The sequence below is a fragment of the Pseudorasbora parva genome, chromosome 7, assembly GCF_024679245.1.
Source record: "Pseudorasbora parva isolate DD20220531a chromosome 7, ASM2467924v1, whole genome shotgun sequence".
NCBI lineage: Eukaryota > Metazoa > Chordata > Actinopteri > Cypriniformes > Gobionidae > Pseudorasbora > Pseudorasbora parva.
The window spans coordinates 50,771,962-50,794,461 of NC_090178.1; the positions used below are offsets into that span (position 1 = coordinate 50,771,962).

The following is a 22,500-nucleotide window of genomic DNA, read 5'->3' on the forward strand; positions in this document are numbered from 1 at the left end:
AAATGAAGGGTAATCTTTTATTTTAAGAGGACATTGTTACTTAATGAATAATTGTAATTAATTATGTACTTGTGGAGATATGGTTATGGTTGGTTTCGAGTTAGTTCTTTGCATTTATGCATAATTACCTTATATAGTAAGTATATGATTTTTCACTAAAATATAATGCTACTATATATTTTCTAACCATGTTTTGTTTCTTTATTTGCTTATTTCCATTATTGGCGCTCATCATGCGACCTGAAGCGGTGCTTTACATCTCAAGCGTTGGGTTAGAGTCAGTCTGTGATAATTACAATTCATCTTATTTAATGTGTGTGTTTGTGCATATGCCACAACTGAACACACACGCACGCACGCACACACACACACACACTTCTCTCACACAGTTATGATTTTAAGCATGTTGGGTGATTGTGTGTGTTTTATTTGTGAAGATGCAGTGAAACATGCCAAATAGTGCTACTTTCATGATTTGTCAAATTTGTTCATATAGTTCAGATACAATAAAATTATTTGTGTTTTCACTTTTAATTACCTGTAATAAAACAGTGTGTGTTACACACGTTACATGTAGTTACTATGGCTGTGCATTATTACACATTAACCACGTTTAACCCTACAGTAAGCACATGTTTATTATTATTATTATTATTATTATTATTATTATTATTATTACTCAGCTCCTAAATGTGTAATTACACTGTAATATAGACACATAATATAGAGGAGTGCACTTTATCTATTTGATAAATACTGTACATTAATGTTGATTTGTGAAGGGTTTATGTTAAGTTTATGTATGACGTGTCCCTTCACAAATACACAGTATGTGTATTTATGAAACATAAACGCACATTATTATTATATATATAAATGATATATTACAAATAAAAGAAAAAGATTTAGCACACTTTCTGGTTGTCCAGTTTAGTGGATTGTGTTTATTATAATGAATGAATGTTTTTCTGCGATACACCGACTTCATGCATCCACAAAACAAACAAGAGGAAAGCGACTCGGAGAAGTGAGAAACGTTTGAGATCTAATGCAATGAAGCACGGACGTGTCCAGTTCATATTTAATATTGCATAAGTCGCTGTAAAATGATAATATATGTACATGTATTTAAAAGCGCTCCGATGGTGGTGAGCAGAAAGACAGACAGCATTAAACAGAGCGAATCTGTTGTCTTTTATTTGAGCTAATAGGGGACAGAAGCTCATATTCCTGTGCTACATCCAGAACTCACATTTACAAACCCCAAAGGTGAAGAATAAAGGAAGTCAGAGACAGCTCAGTCCCGAAGGAATCTCACAAACAAGACCGGTCCTCCAAAAAGTGCATTCACAAACATGACAAATCAACATCTCCTTACAAAATGTGCATAACAGTTCTGTCCGTCTCAGTAGATCTGCAGGTATTCAACACACACTGCTACTGTAGACCTCTTTTATTTCGTTATAAAGGATAAAAAGAGTGTGTTGAGCGTAGCAGCGTGAGATCCGGCCGCCTCACAGAAATCAGCACCGCATCCGCAAAACCAGATCTGGCTCCATCCCAATATAGATTTAGAAAAATTAAATTAAATTAAAACAGATTAATAGAAACGCAGGGCAATTAAATATATTTCAATAGCTATTGTTTCATTTATACCATAAATATTAAGACACAGAACATTAATATAAGAACTGGAAAATATTATGTAAAAATTAAAACAATTTTGTGTCAAGTTTCCGTAATTGAAAAAGCAGACTAAGATCCGATTTCATGTTCCGTCATCTATCCGCAGAGAAGACACTCTTCTCTTTTTGGCTGACACACGTATATATATATGTGTGTGTGTGTGTGTGTGTGTGTGTGTGTGTGTGTGTGTGTGTGTGTGTGTGTGTGTGTGTGTGTGTGTGTGTCAGAGAGTCATACTACTTTTGCATTGAGAGCATATGTCGTAGTCCACCTGGTCTCATTGGCAAACTGTACCTGCACTGCACAAATAAATCAGCTCTCTAACTGAACATTTTCTCATGACTGATCTCATCTCAAATCTTCAGCTGGCATTTAATTTCTGTGAATTTATGTAATTTGGCCAGCTGAAAATATTAGATGTGATCAGTCACTAGAATTTTTTTTTTTTTTTTTTTTTTTTACAGTGTGTGGCCACAAAAATATGCCCCAATACGTTCACTTATCACTGCAGTTTCCAGCAGAAATGACCACTAGAGGCAGTAAAACAGCATCTTTTATCTTTTTACCATAGTCCATGATTTGTAAACGAACACATTTTAAAGTTTGCGTCCCTTAACCAGCTCCATATGTTGGGCTTTTCTGACACACCAAAGCTCGATAGCTCAGCTGGAGCAGATTTGTGCTTGCGATGCTGAAAGCTCAGGAACGAATCCCGTGAAAAACGAGTCTTGATAAAAGACGAGTTCAGACACAAGCTAAGATGACGCGCAGTCTTATTTTTGTCACATTTGCTGTTGTTAGCGCTATCAGTCTGTTTAGGGTTTAGTGTGTGTGTGTGTGCGTTAAAAAACCAACGAATCACACACATCTGTTCCAGAAAAAAAACATCTTTTAGCGCCACCCAGTGGACACTTCACTGTGAAACTGGCACGATATGCAAATTTAATGTCTGTTTGAATTTATGCAATTTATTTCAATGAAATTCAATTTGGCCCACTGAAAATATCAGATGTGATCAGTCACTAGAATTTTTTTTCACAGTGTGTGGCAACATTTCTGCAAACCACAAAATACGAACAAATACGTTCATATATCACTGCAGTTTCCAGCAGAAATGACCACTAGAGGCAGTAAAACAGCTTTATATATATATATATATATATATTTATATATCAGAGATGCCACAATACTCAATATAATATTGAGCCGTTCGGTACGGCATTCACGGTTCAATCCGCGCTGGTGAATTGCGTTTTTTTCGGTTTTGCATTTAATTAATTATTTCCATTTCTAATATTCCTGTCAGTGTATTTCGGCTCTGTGTGAGTACGCCTGTGAGTCTCCGTGCTGATATGAGCAAATATCCATCATATGCACTAAAGTTAGCGGGTGTTAGCCGCGTTTTAAAGCCTTGCCGGTTAAACATTTCATTCGTGTGCAATGCACGGTTTTGCATTGAGCGCGCACTAAACGTCTGTCAAACACACGTGATTACCCGACAGTCTTACTGCGCTAATACTGTCAAACACACACAAGGTTAACATACACACGCAGTCGGTTATGTCTAAAGTGAAAGTAAAATCGCATCTGTATATGAGATAGGCTACGAACACTAGTCCTTAAAGGGACAGTTCACCTCTAAAACGATGTTCATAAAAAACAAAACACCTTTAATACAGTCGCTTTTAATCACTGTTGTATATTGAAGGATGTGTAGTTTTAATTTTAGCGTACATTTATTAATTCAATTTCATACTTAAATGCTGCTGTACATCTCTGAGCTGCCACTGTAAATCTTTATATATATTTATTTTATATCATACAATACACTGGGAATGTGAACAAGGGTTTTAGGTAAAGTTTTAAGTTTAAGTAAGGGTTTTCAAGTCTTTTAAGGAAAATAAAGAAAGATTATTGCAATAAAAACATTTTCTCCTTAACCCTTTTCTGTTCCTGTCGCCTAAGAATAGAATCGCCAAAAAAAAAACGAACCGAACCGAAAACCGTGGTTAAAAACCGAGGTGTGTTAAACCGTGGACTAACTGTATTGTTGCATCTCTAATAAATATATAGCGATGCTGAAACTCGGGAACGAATCCCGTGAAAAACAAGTCTTGATAAAAGACGAGTTCAGACACAAGCTAAGATGACACGCAGTCTTATTTTTGTCTGTTGTTAGCGCTATCAGTCGGTTTAGGGTTTAGTGTGTGTGTGTGTACGTTAAAAAACCAACGTGACAAAACATGCCAGATTCACACACATCTGATCCGGGGAAAAAAACAGCTTTTAACACTTCACTGTGAAATGCACATATTGGTCCGTATTTCGCCACAGGTACGTTTCCCAATGAGAGCAGGTTGCCTGAGACACGTACTGTAAGAACCATGCAAACCTTTCAAGACACACACTTCTGAAACGAGACACACGTGTTGTGTGCATGATGAATGTACAGCAGGACTGAAGGACACTACATATCTAAACAGCATATCAGACTTCATTTGTACAATATAATACATAACTGTCTGTCTTTTCGTCTGTATCCTTTATCAGTTAATCCCGATTTCTTTGTCCTTTTCCCTGAATCTGGAGAAGAGGTCGAGGTTGGTGTTGTCCAGACTGGCCACCGGAGGGCTTTTCCCGGGCCTCTCCAGGGCTGCTCCGCTCAGGCTGATGGGAAGGGCAGGAAGGCCTCCGCTCTGGATGACCGAGATCTCGTTGTTCTTCATGGCCAGGCCATTGGTGATGGCTACGGCGTACTGGTTCCAGAAGCCGGGGTCCACGTTGATGGCTCGAGCGGCGAGGTCCTTCTGGAACATTTGGCTGAATTTGATGGCGTCTCCTCCGAGAAGAGCCATGGGGTTCTCCACGGACAGCCGCCTGCCTCGCCGCGCCGGAGCATTATTCCACATGTGCGTTCCCATGTGGACCTGAGGGAGAACGGCTTCAGTTTATATCACTCATACTCGTTCTTCATATGCCTTTCTGATGTGGTTATCATGTGTTTTTCTAATATATAGGGAACACATATTCACTATTAACTCTGACTTCTGCCTCATAATCTCCTAATTTACTGCTTATTAATAGTTAGTAAGGTAGTTTTTGTAGCGTTTAAGTTTAGGTATTGGGTTGGATTAAGGGATGTAGAATAAGCTCATGCAGAATAAGGCATTAATATGAGCTTTAGAAGTGCTCATAAACAGACAATATCATAGTAATATGCATGATCATAAGACACTAGTTAATAACTGAACCCTAAAATAAAGTGATACCATATATATATATATAGTTTTAGTGATTTTAGGGCCAGATTAATTTAAGAGGGCAAATTAGCTTGAGAGCGCTATAATCCCATAAAATCACAGATGGGAGTGGAAAGTTCAGTGATGTACAGACAACACACATACACACACACACACACACACACACACACACACACACACACACACACACACACACACACACACACACACACACACACACACACACACACACACACACACACTCTGCCGGATCATTTCCATAATAACCAACACAATCTACCAAGAGCGGTGCAAATTAGCCTCTGGTTTAAGACACGTTTTTTAGATGTAAATAATGCCTCAAACACCAGAAAATTGACAAGCTTTTAATTTAGGTTCATTTAATTTAAATACGCTCCTCTTATAAATACTGCGTCTGAAAAGGAAATCCTTTACACTTTAAACAAATATTTTAAAAAGTAAGTAAGTTGCCTGGTTCCCTTAAAAATGTATTTAATTGAAATAAAACATTTGAGTTCATACAATGCAAATTTTTGAGAATCAACAACCTTCATTTAAATATTATAATACGATTGTGTAAGCATATTGGGTAATTGTGTGTTTTATTTGTGATGACGCAGCCAAATTGTGCTATTTTCATGATTTATCCATTTTTGTGGTTCAGATACAATAATATTCTGAGTTTCTATTTATTAAACAAATTTCCTTCATTGAATCAACTCAATATTTTTTTTATAAACTCAACATTTTAAGGCAACCAGGCTACTCACTTTTTTTTAAAGTCAAACCAATATTTTTTTTTACAGTGTACACATGCATATGCAATAAGGTCATCAAAAACTCCCATCAGCCGCAAAAATAACCCTGAGTTTAATGTTTCACTGATCGACAGAAATTGATAACTTCTCTTGTAACGGAGTAATATTTGACCAGCAGTACTTCTAATTTTTAATCCGTCTCCGGCGCGACGACTCCGATCCTTCGAATGTTCATACTCTTGTGCGATCGACTTGCTAAATAAACCCGTCTCTTGTGTAATACCCAGAACTCTTGAATATTCTGCTCTAATATGATTTCTGATCTGTGCGGTGTCCAGAATAATAATCCTCCGCTGTGTGTTAATAGGCCAGAGGAGAACTGAGTCTGGTTTCTCTAAGGTTTATTTTTCTCCATCATGCCCTGATGGAGTTTCGGTTCCTTTGGTCGCCTTTGGCTTGGCTTGCTCAGTTGGGGACACTAACATTATGATCAAAGCTATTCAACTAAATATACAAATAACATTAATTAATTAGGTCTTATTTAATTCTATAAATTATAATACTGATCTGCCAGCATTGTCTCTCTCTGATAAATTAAAATAAGCTGATAACATCACTGTTTACTCCAGAACGACTGTACAGCCAAATCTAATTCTGCTGCAGTATTGTCCTGTTTAACACTGAAGCTGCTCTGACACAATCGGCGCTGGAGAAGAGCGATAGAAATAAAGATGACTGATTGATTGATTGATAAACTCTGCAGCGCATTGGCCCTCCAGGGCAAGATTTGAGAAAATATTGATTTGAGAAAAATATTTGGGACGGAAACAAAAACAAGATTTCAATCAGACACAAGATTATTTTTCTTGTTAATTATTTTTATTATATTAATAAAGTTGACTTGACTTTTACTCAAGTAATGGCGTTGTGCCTTTTGTCCACCTTTGAATATATTTTAAAAAACAGAAACAGGCCAAACCCATGTGGAGCGTACCTTGAGATTGCCCTTGGTGGTGAAGGCTCTGCCACAGATGGAGCAGCCGAAGGGTTTTTCTCCTGTGTGTGTGCGCTCGTGGATCTGAAGCGCGCTGGCCGACGAGAAGTTCTTCCCACAGGAGTGGCAGTTGTGTTGTTTGGGGGTCCGCCGAGGAGGGGGCGGAGCCAGCATTGGAGCCAGGTTTGGGCTGATTGTTGTCTGAGGGGTCGCGGTAGGAACCTGGGGGCCGACGGGTAAGTGCGGCCCCTCACACGAGGACGCTGCTTTACTGTGGCCATTCTCATATTTTACTGTGCTTGATTCTGAGCTCAAAATACTGGGAGTGTTTAAACCTAAAAAAACAAGAAAAATGTTTCAGTTCTTTACTTTAGATTTTTTTGTATATATATTACTAATGAAAACATGTAGAAGTAGAAGAGTCATTGTTGCATATATGGCTATTTCTGTCTACAATTAACCCAACATGTCCTCTAACCAATACGCCTATATAGGCCTTTTGTCACTTCCTTGAAATACGACCCATAGGAGCATTTACTAAAGTTGTGCCCCTATCGACAATATTTTAACTCATGAAATACGACCCATAGGAGCGTTTACTAAAGTTGTGCCCCTATCGACAATATTTTAACTCATGAAATACGACCCATAGGAGCGTTTACTAAAGTTGTGCCCCTATCGACAATATTTTAACTCATGAAATACGACCCATAGGAGCATTTACTAAAGTTGTGCCCCTATCGACAATATTTTAACTCATGAAATACGACCCATGGGAGCGTTTACTAAAGTTGTGCTCCTATCGACAATATTTTAACTCATGAAATACGACCCATTGGAGCGTTTACTAAAGTTGTGCCGCTATCGACAATATTTTAACTCATGAAATACGACCCATAGGAGCATTTACTAAAGTTGTGCTGCTATCGACAATATTTTAACTCATGAAATACGACCCATAGGAGCGTTTACTAAAGTTGTGCCCCTATCGACAATATTTTAACTCATGAAATACGACCCATAGGAGCGTTTACTAAAGTTGTGCCCCTATCGACAATATTTTTACTCATGAAATGCGACCCATAGGAGCGTTTACTAAAGTTGTGCCCCTATCGACAATATTTTAACTCATGAAATACGACCCATAGGAGCGTTTACTAAAGTTGTGCTGCTATCGACAATATTTTAACTCATGAAATACGACCCATAGGAGCGTTTACTAAAGTTGTGCCCCTATCGACAATATTTTAACTCATGAAATACGACCCATAGGAGCGTTTACTAAAGTTGTGCCGCTATCGACAATATTTTAACTCATGAAATACGACCCATAGGAGCGTTTACTAAAGTTGTGCTGCTATCGACAATATTTTAACTCATGAAATACGACCCATAGGAGCGTTTACTAAAGTTGTGCCCCTATCGACAATATTTTAACTCATGAAATATGACCCATAGGAGCGTTACTAAAGTTGTGCCCCTATCGACAATATTTTAACTCATGAAATACGACCCATAGGAGCGTTTACTAAAGTTGTGCTCCTATCGACAATATTTTAACTCATGAAATACGACCCATAGGAGCGTTTACTAAAGTTGTGACCCTATCGACAATATTTTAACTCATGAAATACGACCCATAGGAGCGTTTACTAAAGTTGTGCCCCTATCGACAATATTTTAACTCATGAAATACGACCCATAGGAGCGTTTACTAAAGTTGTGCCCCTATCGACAATATTTTAACTCATGAAATACGACCCATAGGAGCGTTACTAAAGTTGTGCCCCTATCGACAATATTTTAACTCATGAAATACGACCCATAGGAGCGTTTACTAAAGTTGTGCCGCTATCGACAATATTTTAACTCATGAAATACGACCCATAGGAGCGTTTACTAAAGTTGTGCCCCTATCGACAATATTTTAACTCATGAAATACGACCCATAGGAGCGTTACTAAAGTTGTGCCCCTATCGACAATATTTTAACTCATGAAATACGACCCATAGGAGCGTTTACTAAAGTTGTGCCCCTATCGACAATATTTTAACTCATGAAATACGACCCATAGGAGCGTTACTAAAGTTGTGCCCCTATCGACAATATTTTAACTCATGAAATACGACCCATAGGAGCGTTTACTAAAGTTGTGCCCCTATCGACAATATTTTAACTCATGAAATACGACCCATAGGAGCGTTTACTAAAGTTGTGCCGCTATCGACAATATTTTAACTCATGAAATACGACCCATAGGAGCGTTTACTAAAGTTGTGCCCCTATCGACAATATTTTAACTCATGAAATACGACCCATAGGAGCGTTTACTAAAGTTGTGCCCCTATCGACAATATTTTAACTCATGAAATACGACCCATAGGAGCGTTTACTAAAGTTGTGCTGCTATCGACAATATTTTAACTCATGAAATACGACCCATAGGAGCGTTTACTAAAGTTGTGCCCCTATCGACAATATTTTAACTCATGAAATACGACCCATAGGAGCGTTTACTAAAGTTGTGCCCCTATCGACAATATTTTAACTCATGAAATACGACCCATAGGAGCGTTTACTAAAGTTGTGCCCCTATCGACAATATTTTAACTCATGAAATACGACCCATAGGAGCGTTTACTAAAGTTGTGCCCCTATCGACAATATTTTATCTCATGAAATACGACCCATAGGAGCGTTTACTAAAGTTGTGCTGCTATCGACAATATTTTAACTCATGAAATACGACCCATAGGAGCGTTTACTAAAGTTGTGCTCCTATCGACAATATTTTAACTCATGAAATACGACCCATAGGAGCGTTTACTAAAGTTGTGCTCCTATCGACAATATTTTAACTCATGAAATACGACCCATAGGAGCGTTTGCTAAAGTTGTGCTCCTATCGACAATATTTTAACTCATGAAATACGACCCATAGGAGCGTTTACTAAAGTTGTGCTCCTATCGACAATATTTTAACTCATGAAATACGACCCATAGGAGCGTTTACTAAAGTTGTGCTCCTATCGACAATATTTTAACTCATGAAATGCGACCCATAGGAGCGTTTACTAAAGTTGTGCTCCTATCGACAATATTTTAACTCATGAAATGCGACCCATAGGAGCGTTTACTAAAGTTGTGCCCCTATCGGCAATATTTTAACTCTTGAAATACGACCCATAGGAGCGTTTACTAAAGTTGTGCTCCTATCAACAATATTTTAACTCATGAAATACGACCCATAGGAGCATTTACTAAAGTTGTGCCCCTATCGACAATATTTTATCTCATGAAATACGACCCATAGGAGCGTTTACTAAAGTTGTGCTGCTATCGACAATATTTTAACTCATGAAATACGACCCATAGGAGCGTTTACTAAAGTTGTGCTCCTATCGACAATATTTTAACTCATGAAATACAACCCATAGGAGCGTTTACTAAAGTTGTGCTCCTATCGACAATATTTTAACTCATGAAATACGACCCATAGGAGCGTTTACTAAAGTTGTGCCCCAATCGACAATATTTTAACTCATGAAATACGACCCATAGGAGCGTTTACTAAAGTTGTGCTCCTATCGACAATATTTTAACTCATGAAATACGACCCATAGGAGCGTTTACTAAAGTTGTGCTCCTATCGACAATATTTTAACTCATGAAATGCGACCCATTGGAGCGTTTACTAAAGTTACGCTTCTATCGACAATATTTTAACTCATGAAATACGACCCATAGGAGCGTTTACTAAAGTTGTGCTGCTATCGACAATATTTTAACTCATGAAATACGACCCATAGGAGCGTTTACTAAAGTTGTGCTCCTATCGACAATATTTTAACTCATGAAATGCGACCCATTGGAGCGTTTACTAAAGTTACGCTTCTATCGACAATATTTTAACTCATGAAATACGACCCATAGGAGCGTTTACTAAAGTTTTGCCCCAATCGACAATATTTTAACTCTTGAAATACGACCCATAGGAGCGTTTACTAAAGTTGTGCTCCTATCGACAATATTTTAACTCATGAAATACGACCCATAGGACCGGTTACTAAAGTTGTTCTGCTATCGACAATATTTTATCTCATGAAATACGACCCATAGGAGCGTTTACTAAAGTTGTGCTCCTATCGACAATATTTTAACTCATGAAATACGACCCATAGGAGCGTTGACTAAAGTTGTTCTGCTATCGACAATATTTTATCTCATGAAATACGACCCATAGGAGCGTTTACTAAAGTTATGCTTCTATCGACAATATTTTAACTCATGAAATACGACCCATAGGAGCGTTTACTAAAGTTTTGCCCCAATCGACAATATTTTAACTCTTGAAATACGACCCATAGGAGCGTTTACTAAAGTTGTTCTCCTATCGACAATATTTTAACTCATGAAATACGACCCATAGGAGCGTTTACTAAAGTTGTTCTGCTATCGACAATATTTTATCTCATGAAATACGACCCATAGGAGCGTTTACTAAAGTTGTGCTCCTATCGACAATATTTTAACTCATGAAATACGACCCATAGGAGCGTTTACTAAAGTTGTGCTCCTATCGACAATATTTTATCTCATGAAATACGACCCATAGGAGCGTTTACTAAAGTTGTGCTCCTATCGACAATATTTTAACTCATGAAATACGACCCATAGGAGCGTTTACTAAAGTTGTGCTCCTATCGACAATATTTTAACTCATGAAAAACGACCCATAGGAGCGTTTACTAAATTTGTGCCCCTATAGACAATATTTTAACTCATGAATAACGACCCATAGGAGCGTTTACTAAAGTTGTTCTGCTATCGACAATATTTTATCTCATGAAATATGACCCATAGGAGCGTTTACTAAAGTTGTGCTCCTATCGACAATATTTTAACTCATGAAATACGACCCATAGGAGCGTTTACTAAAGTTGAGCTCCTATCGACAATATTTTAACTCATGAAATACGACCCATAGGAGCGTTTACTAAAGTTGTTCTGCTATCGACAATATTTTATCTCATGAAATACGACCCATAGGAGCGTTTACTAAAGTTGTGCTCCTATCGACAATATTTTAACTCATGAAATACGACCCATAGGAGCGTTTACTAAAGTTGTTCTGCTATCGACAATATTTTAACTCATGAAATACGACCCATAGGAGCGTTTACTAAAGTTGTTCTGCTATCGACAATATTTTATCTCATGAAATACGACCCATAGGAGCGTTTACTAAAGTTGTGCTCCTATCGACAATATTTTAACTCATGAAATACGACCCATAGGAGCGTTTACTAAAGTTACGCTTCTATCGACAATATTTTAACTCTTGAAATACGACCCATAAGAGCGTTTACTAAAGTTGTGCTCCTATCGACAATATTTTAACTCATGAAATACGACCCATAGGAGCGTTTACTAAAGTTGTGCTCCTATCGACAATATTTTAACTCATGAAATACGACCCATAGGAGCGTTTACTAAAGTTACGCTTCTATCGACAATATTTTAACTCTTGAAATACGACCCATAAGAGCGTTTACTAAAGTTGTGCTCCTATCGACAATATTTTAACTCATGAAATGCGACCCATTGGAGCGTTTACTAAAGTTACGCTTCTATCGACAATATTTTAACTCTTGAAATACGACCCATAGGAGCGTTTACTAAAGTTGTGCTCCTATCGACAATATTTTAACTCATGAAATACGACCCATAGGAGCGTTTACTAAAGTTACGCTTCTATCGACAATATTTTAACTCTTGAAATACGACCCATAAGAGCGTTTACTAAAGTTGTGCTCCTATCGACAATATTTTAACTCATGAAATACGACCCATAGGAGCGTTTACTAAAGTTGTGCTCCTATCGACAATATTTTAACTCATGAAATACGACCCATAGGAGCGTTTACTAAAGTTACGCTTCTATCGACAATATTTTAACTCTTGAAATACGACCCATAAGAGCGTTTACTAAAGTTGTGCTCCTATCGACAATATTTTAACTCATGAAATGCGACCCATTGGAGCGTTTACTAAAGTTACGCTTCTATCGACAATATTTTAACTCTTGAAATACGACCCATAGGAGCGTTTACTAAAGTTGTGCTCCTATCGACAATATTTTAACTCATGAAATACGACCCATAGGAGCGTTTACTAAAGTTGTGCTGCTATCGACAATATTTTAACTCGTGAAATACGACCCATAGGAGCGTTTACTAAAGTTGTGCTCCTATTGACAATATTTTAACTCATGAAATACGACCAATAGGAGCGTTTACTAAAGTTGTGCCCCTATCGACAATATTTTAACTCATGAAATATGACCCATAGGAGCGTTTACTAAAGTTTTTATTATTAATTATTTTTATTTTAAAGCATTTTTCCCTTTTATCTGCATTACTTTTCAAGATTTTTATAGCTCAATTGGTAAGGCATTGAAATATAAAACAACATCATGATCGTGATCATACGATTCGATCCCAGGGACCCTCATAAAGTGTGTATACATTATAAATCACTGGGTAGGTTTAGGAATGGGGTGGGTGCAGTTATAAATAATATATATATATATATATATATATATATATATATATATATTTGCTAAATGGAAATATGACAAATGATGTTAAAAAGTCTGTTACATTAAAATGAACACGCATTTTGATTGGTAACGACAGTTATGCTTTATTTCATGTCGTAATACGACACTGTAATAATTTTTACGCCAGTTAGAGGGCGCATGACTTTAAAATGTAAATAAAGGTCGTGATAAGCTGCTAGAAAAATGACCTATGGAGGGTTTTTTTTGGAGGACAGTTTGAGTTAAATACATGACTACCTCTGTCTCTTCCCAGGAACAGCAGACTGAAGTGATTCTCATCTTTGACAAATGGCCTGGTGGGCTGTGTGGCAGTGAGATCTAATGCGCCTGTGTTTTCTGATCCGGGAGAAGGGGTGTCTGACTGTTCAGACTTCACTGAAGTGGAATGAAGAGCCTCGTCCTTGCTGGCCTGAGAAGGGGACTTGACTCTCGATGGCTCGAAGCGATGGCCCTCAGACTGGCTGTAGGACGGAGACAGAGCCTGCATAGAGCCAGACGATTCAGACTGTGCTGGACTCCCAACACTGTGGTTCTCCAAGTCTCCTACAGTGGAAGATGAGTCGTTCCTAAACATGTCTCCGTTTTCTCCATCAATTTCACTCCCATTTTCCGAAGGCTTTAGGCTGAAGGAATGGGTTATGTTAGCTGTTGGGTCAGTCAGCTTCATCTCATTTTCCAAAGCAACGATGCTAGAGATAAGAGAGATTGGGGGCGATGTGCTTGGAGACATCTCTGAGTATAAATTGAGTTGTTTGGGTGAGTCCACATTCCCTTCTTTAAGACCTGTTTCATCTTCTGTTGCTTGGTCCATCTCATCAATTAGCTCATCGTCGTAGTTGCTCATGTTGTCTAAGCTCTTTTCATCGAAGGAAAGATCTGCGTCCATGTCGTGAAAACTCTCAGGCAGGGGTGTGTTAGGAATCTGTCCACCCATATGCATGCGGATGTGTTGCTGCAAAACTACGGCATTGGTAAACTTTTTCTGGCATATGGGACAAGAGTGCTGTACCCGGAGAGGGGGCTTTGTTCTGTGAACCCCGAAGTGTGTTTTCAAATTACCCTTGGTGGTGAAAGCTCGACCACATATTTTACATTTAAAAGGTCTTTCTCCTGTATGGATGCGATAGTGCATCTTCAGGGCACTCTGACAACTCAGCACACGATGGCAGATGACACACTGGTTGGGGTCTGTCATCTTCTTATCGATATTCTCCACCAGTTGCTGTAGTTTTGAGGTCTCTGATGGTTGCATAGAGTCCAGGAGGCCACCGAAAGGAAACTTGGGCTTAAACTGACTGGACACCATTTGTAGGGAGGGATGAGAGATGGCAGATGGAGTATTCGTTGAGTCTGTGATCTGCGTTCTGGTGCTAGTTGTGGTCGTAACTGTGGTTGTAGAAAGCACCTGTGGTATTGGAGTAATCGATACACTGGTTTCTCCAGGCCTGGCGGTGGAGTTGGGTTGTAGATGAAAGGCTTCAGGTTTAAGAACTGGAGGTGTGTCACCCGTCACATTAGGTTGTGGTGAACTGCAAATTTGTGCGATACTGGCATCAGCAATGAGGTGATTAGGAGACAAAGAAGTGCACTCGCTTGATGGCGGCGATGGCCTTTGAGGCGACCTGCTTAAAGGGGTAAAACTAGTTGAATCCCCATAGTTTCCTATAATACTGGGTATAGTTGGAGGGAGTTGCAGTGCTACTGATGTTGGGATTGTAGACAAAACAGGTTTGCTGTCCAGCCATGTGGTAACAGGTTTTTCTGGAGGCAAGGACATCCCATAAGGTATACCTGAGGTAGTTGGAACATTGTCCAGATACTCAGGAACAGGATATGGGTTCATTTGGATGTGAGGATACTTTTCTTTGTGTCTCTGAAAATGAACCTTCAAGTTACCCTTTGTAGAGAAACGATTACCGCAAATGTTGCATTTGAAAGGCCTTTCCCCAGTATGGGAACGAAGGTGGATTTGCAGGGCACTGTCACTTCCAAACACCTTGGCACAAAATCTGCACTTGTGTTTGAAAAAGGGATCTTCTGAACTGGGTTTGGTGTCAAACACAGAGACATTTGGGGGCTTGCCTTTGCGATGCTTCATTAGGGCGGCAAGAGGATCAAGAGCATTTGTTGTTGCTGCAATACTGGCAAGAGGATTAGGGAAGATAACACTGTTGGGTGAGCTGTGCGGTACAAGGGGAAGGCTGGAGGGGGACGTTAGCAATCTCCCATGGGTCAGCGTTAAAGGACTAGGTGTGTTCCTCGGAAGTGAAATACAATGGCTTACTTCACCCCCGGTTCCTGTGCTACTACTGGAGCTCATGGACGCTGAGCATGGTGGCATTGGAGAGGGAACCACGTCACTGGTTGTTGGATACAAAGGATTGATATTGCTTTTCATCGCAGAACTCGCAAGTTGGCCACCAGTCTGAGGGACATTAGAACAGGCTACCTCGAGAGCTGACGATAATGAGGCCGAGACCTGTCCGGTTAAATTGGAGGGTTTGATGGGGAGCTGATGCACGGGGGGCGTAATGAAGCCCCGTAGATGAAGCTGCCCAGACATGGTGGGTATGCTGGAGGATGAGGTTACTTGTAAGGCTTCATTCATGCTGTGGTCTACTTGACGGTTGACGGCTGTCTGTGTGGGGGCCTGCTTGTTTATTTGCGCCACCTGGCTCCGAATCTGCTCTATTAGCTGAAGCTGATGGAGCTGTTGTTGCTGCAAGGCCATGAGCTGGTCCAGGATCATGGGGATGGCCATAGTTGAGACTTCCCCAGCTAATGCACGGGCACCCTGAGAGAACTGGGCCACGGCCACGCGGGTTCCTTGCAGGGTTTCCAGTGTGACGTTAGTGCTGGGAATGGAGTACCCCGCTCCAGAAGACTGCTTGTGATCCTCAAGTTGAGGTAGGCTTAGGTCTGGCTCTGCAAGTGTAACTTGATCTTCAGAATCTAGGGGCTTCTCAGGAGAAAGCTCCACTTCCATGGGTTCCTCTTCTTTCTCCAGGACAGCACCTGGATCCAGCATCATCTCGGCTCCTTCATCGCCTTCAGTGGGAATGTGGCTCGCCTCTGCCGCATCCTCGCTCTCCGCCGGCTCAATGCTAGGCACTGGGGACGGCTCAGCTAGATAGTCCAATGCTGGGTCTGAAGTCACCTCATTGTCACTTATAATTAACACAAGTGGATTCTTGGTGCAGGTCGTCAGATGTTCACAGAAATCCGACCACTTAAAGAACTCAGCACAACACTTCTCACACACATGGGTCTCTTCGCTCCCACTGCGGCTCTCGTTTCCGCTGTCGGAATCATCCACTCCTTCACCTGAGACTGAGGGAAAGAGGAAATTAAACAACACAAACAAATTAATCCCTAACACTTTAGTATGGGGAACACAGATTCACTATTAACTCCGACTTCTGCCTCATAATCTCCTAATTTACTGCTTATTAATAGTTAGTAAGGTAGTTTTTTGTAGCGTTTAAGTTTAGGTATTGGGTCGGATTAAGGGATGTAGAATAAGCTCATGCAGAATAAGGCATTAATATGAGCTTTATAAGTGCTCATAAACAGACAATATCATAGCAATATGCATGATCATAAACAACTAGTTAATAGTTAATAACTGAACCCTAAAATAAAGTGTTATCAATTAATCTTTTTTTAGTAATATCCATAAATCAAATAAATTCTCAGGACTCAATGTTGCTAATTTCACTCTTCCCTGTAAAACAACCCAATTGCTGGGTTAAATCAACCAAATTGCTAGGTTAGTCCATTTTCAACCCAACTTGGGTTATTTTTAACCCAGCATTTTTTAGAGTGCAGTGCTGGATATTCCCATTTTAAAAATGGATTCAACACAAGTCACTGAGTTGCAATGTTTTTAAGGTAACACTTTAGTATGAGGAACACACATTCACTATTAACTCCGACTTCTGCCTCAATAATCTCCTAATTTACTGCTTATTAATAGTTAGTAAGGTAGTTTTTGTAGCGTTTAAGTTTAGGTATTGGGTCGGATTAAGGGATGTAGAATAAGCTCATGCAGAATAAGGCATTAATATGAGCTTTAGAAGTGCTAATAAACAGACAATATCATAGTAATATGCAGGATCATAACACACTAGTTAAAAGTTAATAACTGAACCCTAAAATAAAGTGTTATCAATTAATATTTTTTAGTAATATCCAGAAATCAAATAAATTCTCAGGACTCAATGTTGGTAATTCCACTCTTCCCTGTATAGCCAGCGGATAATTCTCTCTAATGTGTGCAATCTCTCTAATAAGGGACTATCACTATAAAAAATGCTGGGTTAAAAAACAACCTTAGTTGGGTTGAAAATGGACTAACCCATCAATTGGGTTGTCTTAAGCAAACATTTAACTTTACCGCTGGATTAAAACAATCCAATTGCTGGGTTCAACAACTTGGGTTGTTTTTAACCCAGCATATTTGTGTAGAGTGCAGTGCGGGATATTTCCATTTTAAAAATGGATTCAACACAAGTCACTGAGTTGCTTTATTTCAATCAGTTCAGTTCTGACTCCCATTCCTAACATGAAACCTCACATCTCTGTCCTCTGTGCCTATACTGGCCCTACACGACAGATATCTCCTGACAAAACCGCACGGATCCCACTTTACATTACGTGGCCGTCAGTAATATGTGCTAACAATTAAATGAATCATTTGATACAATGCACTTACTGTTTTTGTTTTTTACATTGTACTTATATTTAAAAAGAAAAACTTGCATGTGATTCCATCTGTAATCAATTTCTGTATTTGCATTACCGGGACAAAAGTGTTTTGCAATTCAATATGCACTTATGTTTTGATGTAAGTCCAGTAGTTAAGGCCACATTATATAAAGCGGGAGCAGTGTGTGTTCTGTACAGTTGTGTATCGCAGCTCTAGTTTATTTCTGATCACATCTCGACTGTTTAAATCATATATTTCTTTGAGAGATCACCGGCAGAGAATGGTGTGTGTGTGTTTGTATGTGTCTCATGCTTTATGGTAATTATTATCTGGTAATAGTGCTTGACTGCAGAGTTTGGGTTGGGTCTGAGATTTCGTTAATTATGTTACGCAGACAACTGTGAAGAATTAACTTTATAAGCTGAATTAAGCATGTCTAAATTGTGATTAGACCTCGCAGAGTAAAAAATGATTTTCCCTTTTATTTATTTATTCTTTTAACATGCCGGCGGTTGATAATGTTGAGCAGATCAATTATAGTGTATGTTCTTCTGTGATACAGATGCTTATTTTCAGAAAAGCAATTAATGCTCACATTGTAAAAAAGAAAATAGAATCAAAGTATACATATAATGACAAATGTTTTAGAAATGACATGTTGATAATATAAACCCAATAAGAAGAAATTAATTAGTAATGCTTTTTTATTATTTAGGAGAGAATAATGATAACTATAACACATTCATATACCATCAAAGACCAAAATAAAAGGATATTTGTGTTCTACAATTTTCTAAATGTAGACTGAAATTATTATTATTATTATTGATATGCCAGCTGTTGGATCATATATCTGTTATATTCTTATAATTATATTATAAGTATACTGTAATGTATTTATGATATAAAGTGTTAAAAAGACACGTCTCATTCTTCGCCATTTCAAAATGAAGCTTAAGATGTTTCATACAAACAACTAAAATTCCTAAATATGTGTTAAATGCAGCTAATTGACTACCTTTTATTAATAATAATAAATAAATAAATCTTTCATACTCTACCACACACACACACACACACACACACACACACACACACACACACACACACACACACACACACACACACACACACACACACACACACACATTGAAATGCATGCATTTGTAATATTAATCTTGTGTTATGATGCCCTATCCGCTCGCAGTGATGAAGCGAGAGCGAGGAGCATAAACGAGGACAGACTTTCGCTCTCATACCCCAGTAAAGACTCGATATAACTCTGAGCTTTAGCCACGGATGTGCAGCACAAATATGAGCAGTTGATTTAGATATCATATTAAACGACGCCATGAGCTGAGGATTGAAAGACTTAAACATCTCCGGCATATCAATGCATTATCTAGACCTCACACTGCAAAACATGCTCTTCTTACTCAGTATTTTTGTCTTGTTTATAGTCAAGACAAATTCTTACACTAAGAAACATTTACTAGACAAGTACAAATTATTGTCTTGTTTTGGGGGAAAAATAACTCAAAATGAAGAGAGTTTTTGCTTAAAATAAGATAAATAATCTGCCAATGGGGTGAGAAATATATATAATTTTAATTCAAACAGAAAACAAGATTATTTTTCTCACCCCATTGGCAGATTATTTATCTTATTTTAAGCAAAAACTCTCTTCATTTAGAGTTATTTTCCCCAAAACAAGACAATAATTTTTTACGTGTCTAGTAAATGTTTCTTGATGTAAGAATTTTTAGATATCTTGACTAGAAACAAGACAAAAACACTGAGTAAGAAGAGCATGTTTTGCAGTGCATGTACAATTTGAGCATTGAAAATGACAAAAAAAACGAGAGACTATTAAATGAGCTGCATTACAGTAAATGAATGTATATATATTTTTCATTAGAGCAGTGATTTCAGGTCGACTGCACATTCACACGCTTTACAAAGCTGTCAAAAACACGATCTCAGCGGAAACATTATGAGCCATACGATATATATATAAAATATAATAAAAAAATAATAGTCATTTAGTGTTTGGTTTAAGAAAGTGTTGGATGAACTCAACAGGACTCAAAGACTTTGAAAGGAGCGATAAAAGATGCCAGTAAGATGATCATAATCGATAGATTATAGTGCGATTTGCAACTGCAATCACTCATTACCTGGACTGGGCAAATGTCCACTGTCCGTCTATGTATAATAGCGTCTATATAAAATAAACGCATTAATATTAATATTATTATTATTGGATATGTGCGCCGGTTTGCTCAGGTCGAGGGGACATCTGTACACCCACAGGCCACCCATGCTCAGCCAAAGGTTAAGAGCTTGTGGTATCAAAGCAGCTCCTCTGGGACGAATAGAGTCGGGACGGACAATGAAGGCTCCTTGTTGGCACACCATTGAGTTCACACACAAAAGAGTTTGTTCAAAAGCCAGGCAAACAAAAGCGCATGAAAACGAGCGTTTAAAGACGTGTGCGGAGAGGACCGGAGGAGCACTGCGCCCATTAAAGACAAGCCCAGAGTTCCTCAAGCCGTCCGGATGAACGCGTTTAACGCGACGCGACGCGGACCCGTGACCGATCGAGCCATTAGATGAGTCCAATGAGGACGATCGATACTTCTGCTGCAATCCGGACCGGTCAGCAGCAGCCGGACACCGACACTTTAATCTGCCTTTGCATTTTCGTTTCTCATAATTTCTCTCTCTCTCTCTCTCTCTCTCTCTACACACACACACACACACACACACACACACACACACACACACACACACACACACACACACACACACACACACACTGCCCCTAAACCTACCCATCACAGGAAACATATTTCACCCTCTCCTGTAATACCTGTGTCATACCCATGGCATTATACACATGTGTGTCCTCATATGTCACAAAAACATGCCCACACACACACACACACACACACACACACACACACACACACACACACACACACACACACACACACACACACACACACACACACAGCTCGGCTTTTGAATTACTGTGTAAATCTGGCAAATATGATTTATAATAATTACATGCATATTTACTATTTATATATATATATATATGATTATTATTTTTAAATACACATTTTACACACATTATTCTGCCGTTTCTAATGCTTGCAACACTTAGTCAAGAGGATCTTTAATTCTGACATCTTGATCATAGTTTCACATATTAAACAGAACGAAACATCACATTAATCACCGCTAACATTATTAACATTATTATAACATCTCAGAGTTAAAAACAGCCCTTCGGTGGTCAAACCTCAGCAGGTTAGTGATAAATAAACGCAGACACTATTAGATAATAAATGTGGCGATATAAACGAGTCGGAAAAACAGAGATATGAGGAAGGAGTGTTTAAAACAACAACAAAAAACACTGGATGTGATAAATTATTATTATTATTATTATTATTATTATTATTATTATTATTATTATTATTGCGAATAATAATATTTCTCGAGAATATACACACTCAGGGACGGAATTGTTTTATTTAATGACTGCGATGTCACGAATTAAAGCAGTTCCGATTCAAAATGCGCTTTTAATGTCACAATTACCTGTTAAACATCAACTAAAATACACAATTAAAACGTTTAATTTTTCTACAAATTCAAGCATTCGCGACCTTTTTTTCTTTGGGACAATGATTTAGTTAAAATAAGAGAAAATTATCAAGTTAAAGACATAACAAGACGCTTGATACTACTACTACTACTAATAATAATAATAATAAAATAATAATAATAATAATAATAATAATAATAATAATTCGGCCGCTTTTCTTTTGGGATTTAATTATTTTAAATGTTTGCCGCGTCTTGGAGTAGCCTAACAAAACTATTTTAAAGACATTTCTGCAAAGTTAAAAACGACAGATTAAGGTGTATAGGTGAGTGTGTCCTGTTGCGAATGTGTGTTAAATGAGCTAATATCAAGAGTCTCGCTTAAGAAGAGCAGTGTGTGTGTGTGTGTGTGTGTGTGTGTGTGTGTGTGTGTGTGTGTGGTTCGCTCACCGTGTGCAGGAGGAGGCAGCAGCTCCAGGACACACGGCTCCTCGTCCGATCTCAGCTGCTGCGGCTTCGCTTGCTTCCGACGGGACATCCTTCCTCACACACACACACACACACACTCACACACACACACTCATCAGGGCAAATCTGCGCGGAACTCCGGCTCCGATCTGCGCTGCTGTATCATTATGATAGTGGATGATACTTTGGATTGGCAGAGCTCCAGTGGGCACTGGTATGGAAATGAGGGACGGACTCCGCGCGTTCCCGCTTCACCTTCAGAGATCAGCATCCACCCAAAATATCACCTCTGAGGAGGAGGAGGCGGCCGCGCGCACGCGTTCCTCTCAGCTCACTTTAGCCGGATTTACACCAATATTCCCAGAGCTGTGAGAGGGTGAAACTTTTC

General features: G+C 38.7%; 1 protein-coding gene across 3 annotated transcripts in view; it reads right to left on the reverse strand.

The window, feature by feature from the left end:
• Window positions 1-1,170: 1,170 nt before the first annotated feature.
• Window positions 1,171-22,500, reverse strand: part of sall3a (spalt-like transcription factor 3a) — a 21,626-nt gene continuing 296 nt past the window's right edge. The window contains exons 1-5 of one of the 3 annotated variants that reach the window (XR_010906505.1): window positions 22,095-22,500; window positions 13,559-16,651; window positions 6,699-7,033; window positions 3,772-4,613; window positions 1,171-2,384 (exon numbers count right to left, since the gene is read on the reverse strand). The exon at window positions 22,095-22,500 is cut by the window's right edge and continues 296 nt beyond it. Coding sequence is in view for 2 of the 3 variants with exons in the window: in XM_067449411.1 (XP_067305512.1) it covers window positions 4,233-4,613; window positions 6,699-7,033; window positions 13,559-16,651; window positions 22,095-22,182 (3,897 nt within the window). In the remaining variant the exon portion in view is untranslated. Of the gene's footprint in view, window positions 4,614-6,698; window positions 7,034-13,558; window positions 16,652-22,094 lie in introns of all 3 variants that reach the window. The other 2 variants (XM_067449412.1, XM_067449411.1) reach the window with 2 other exon arrangements.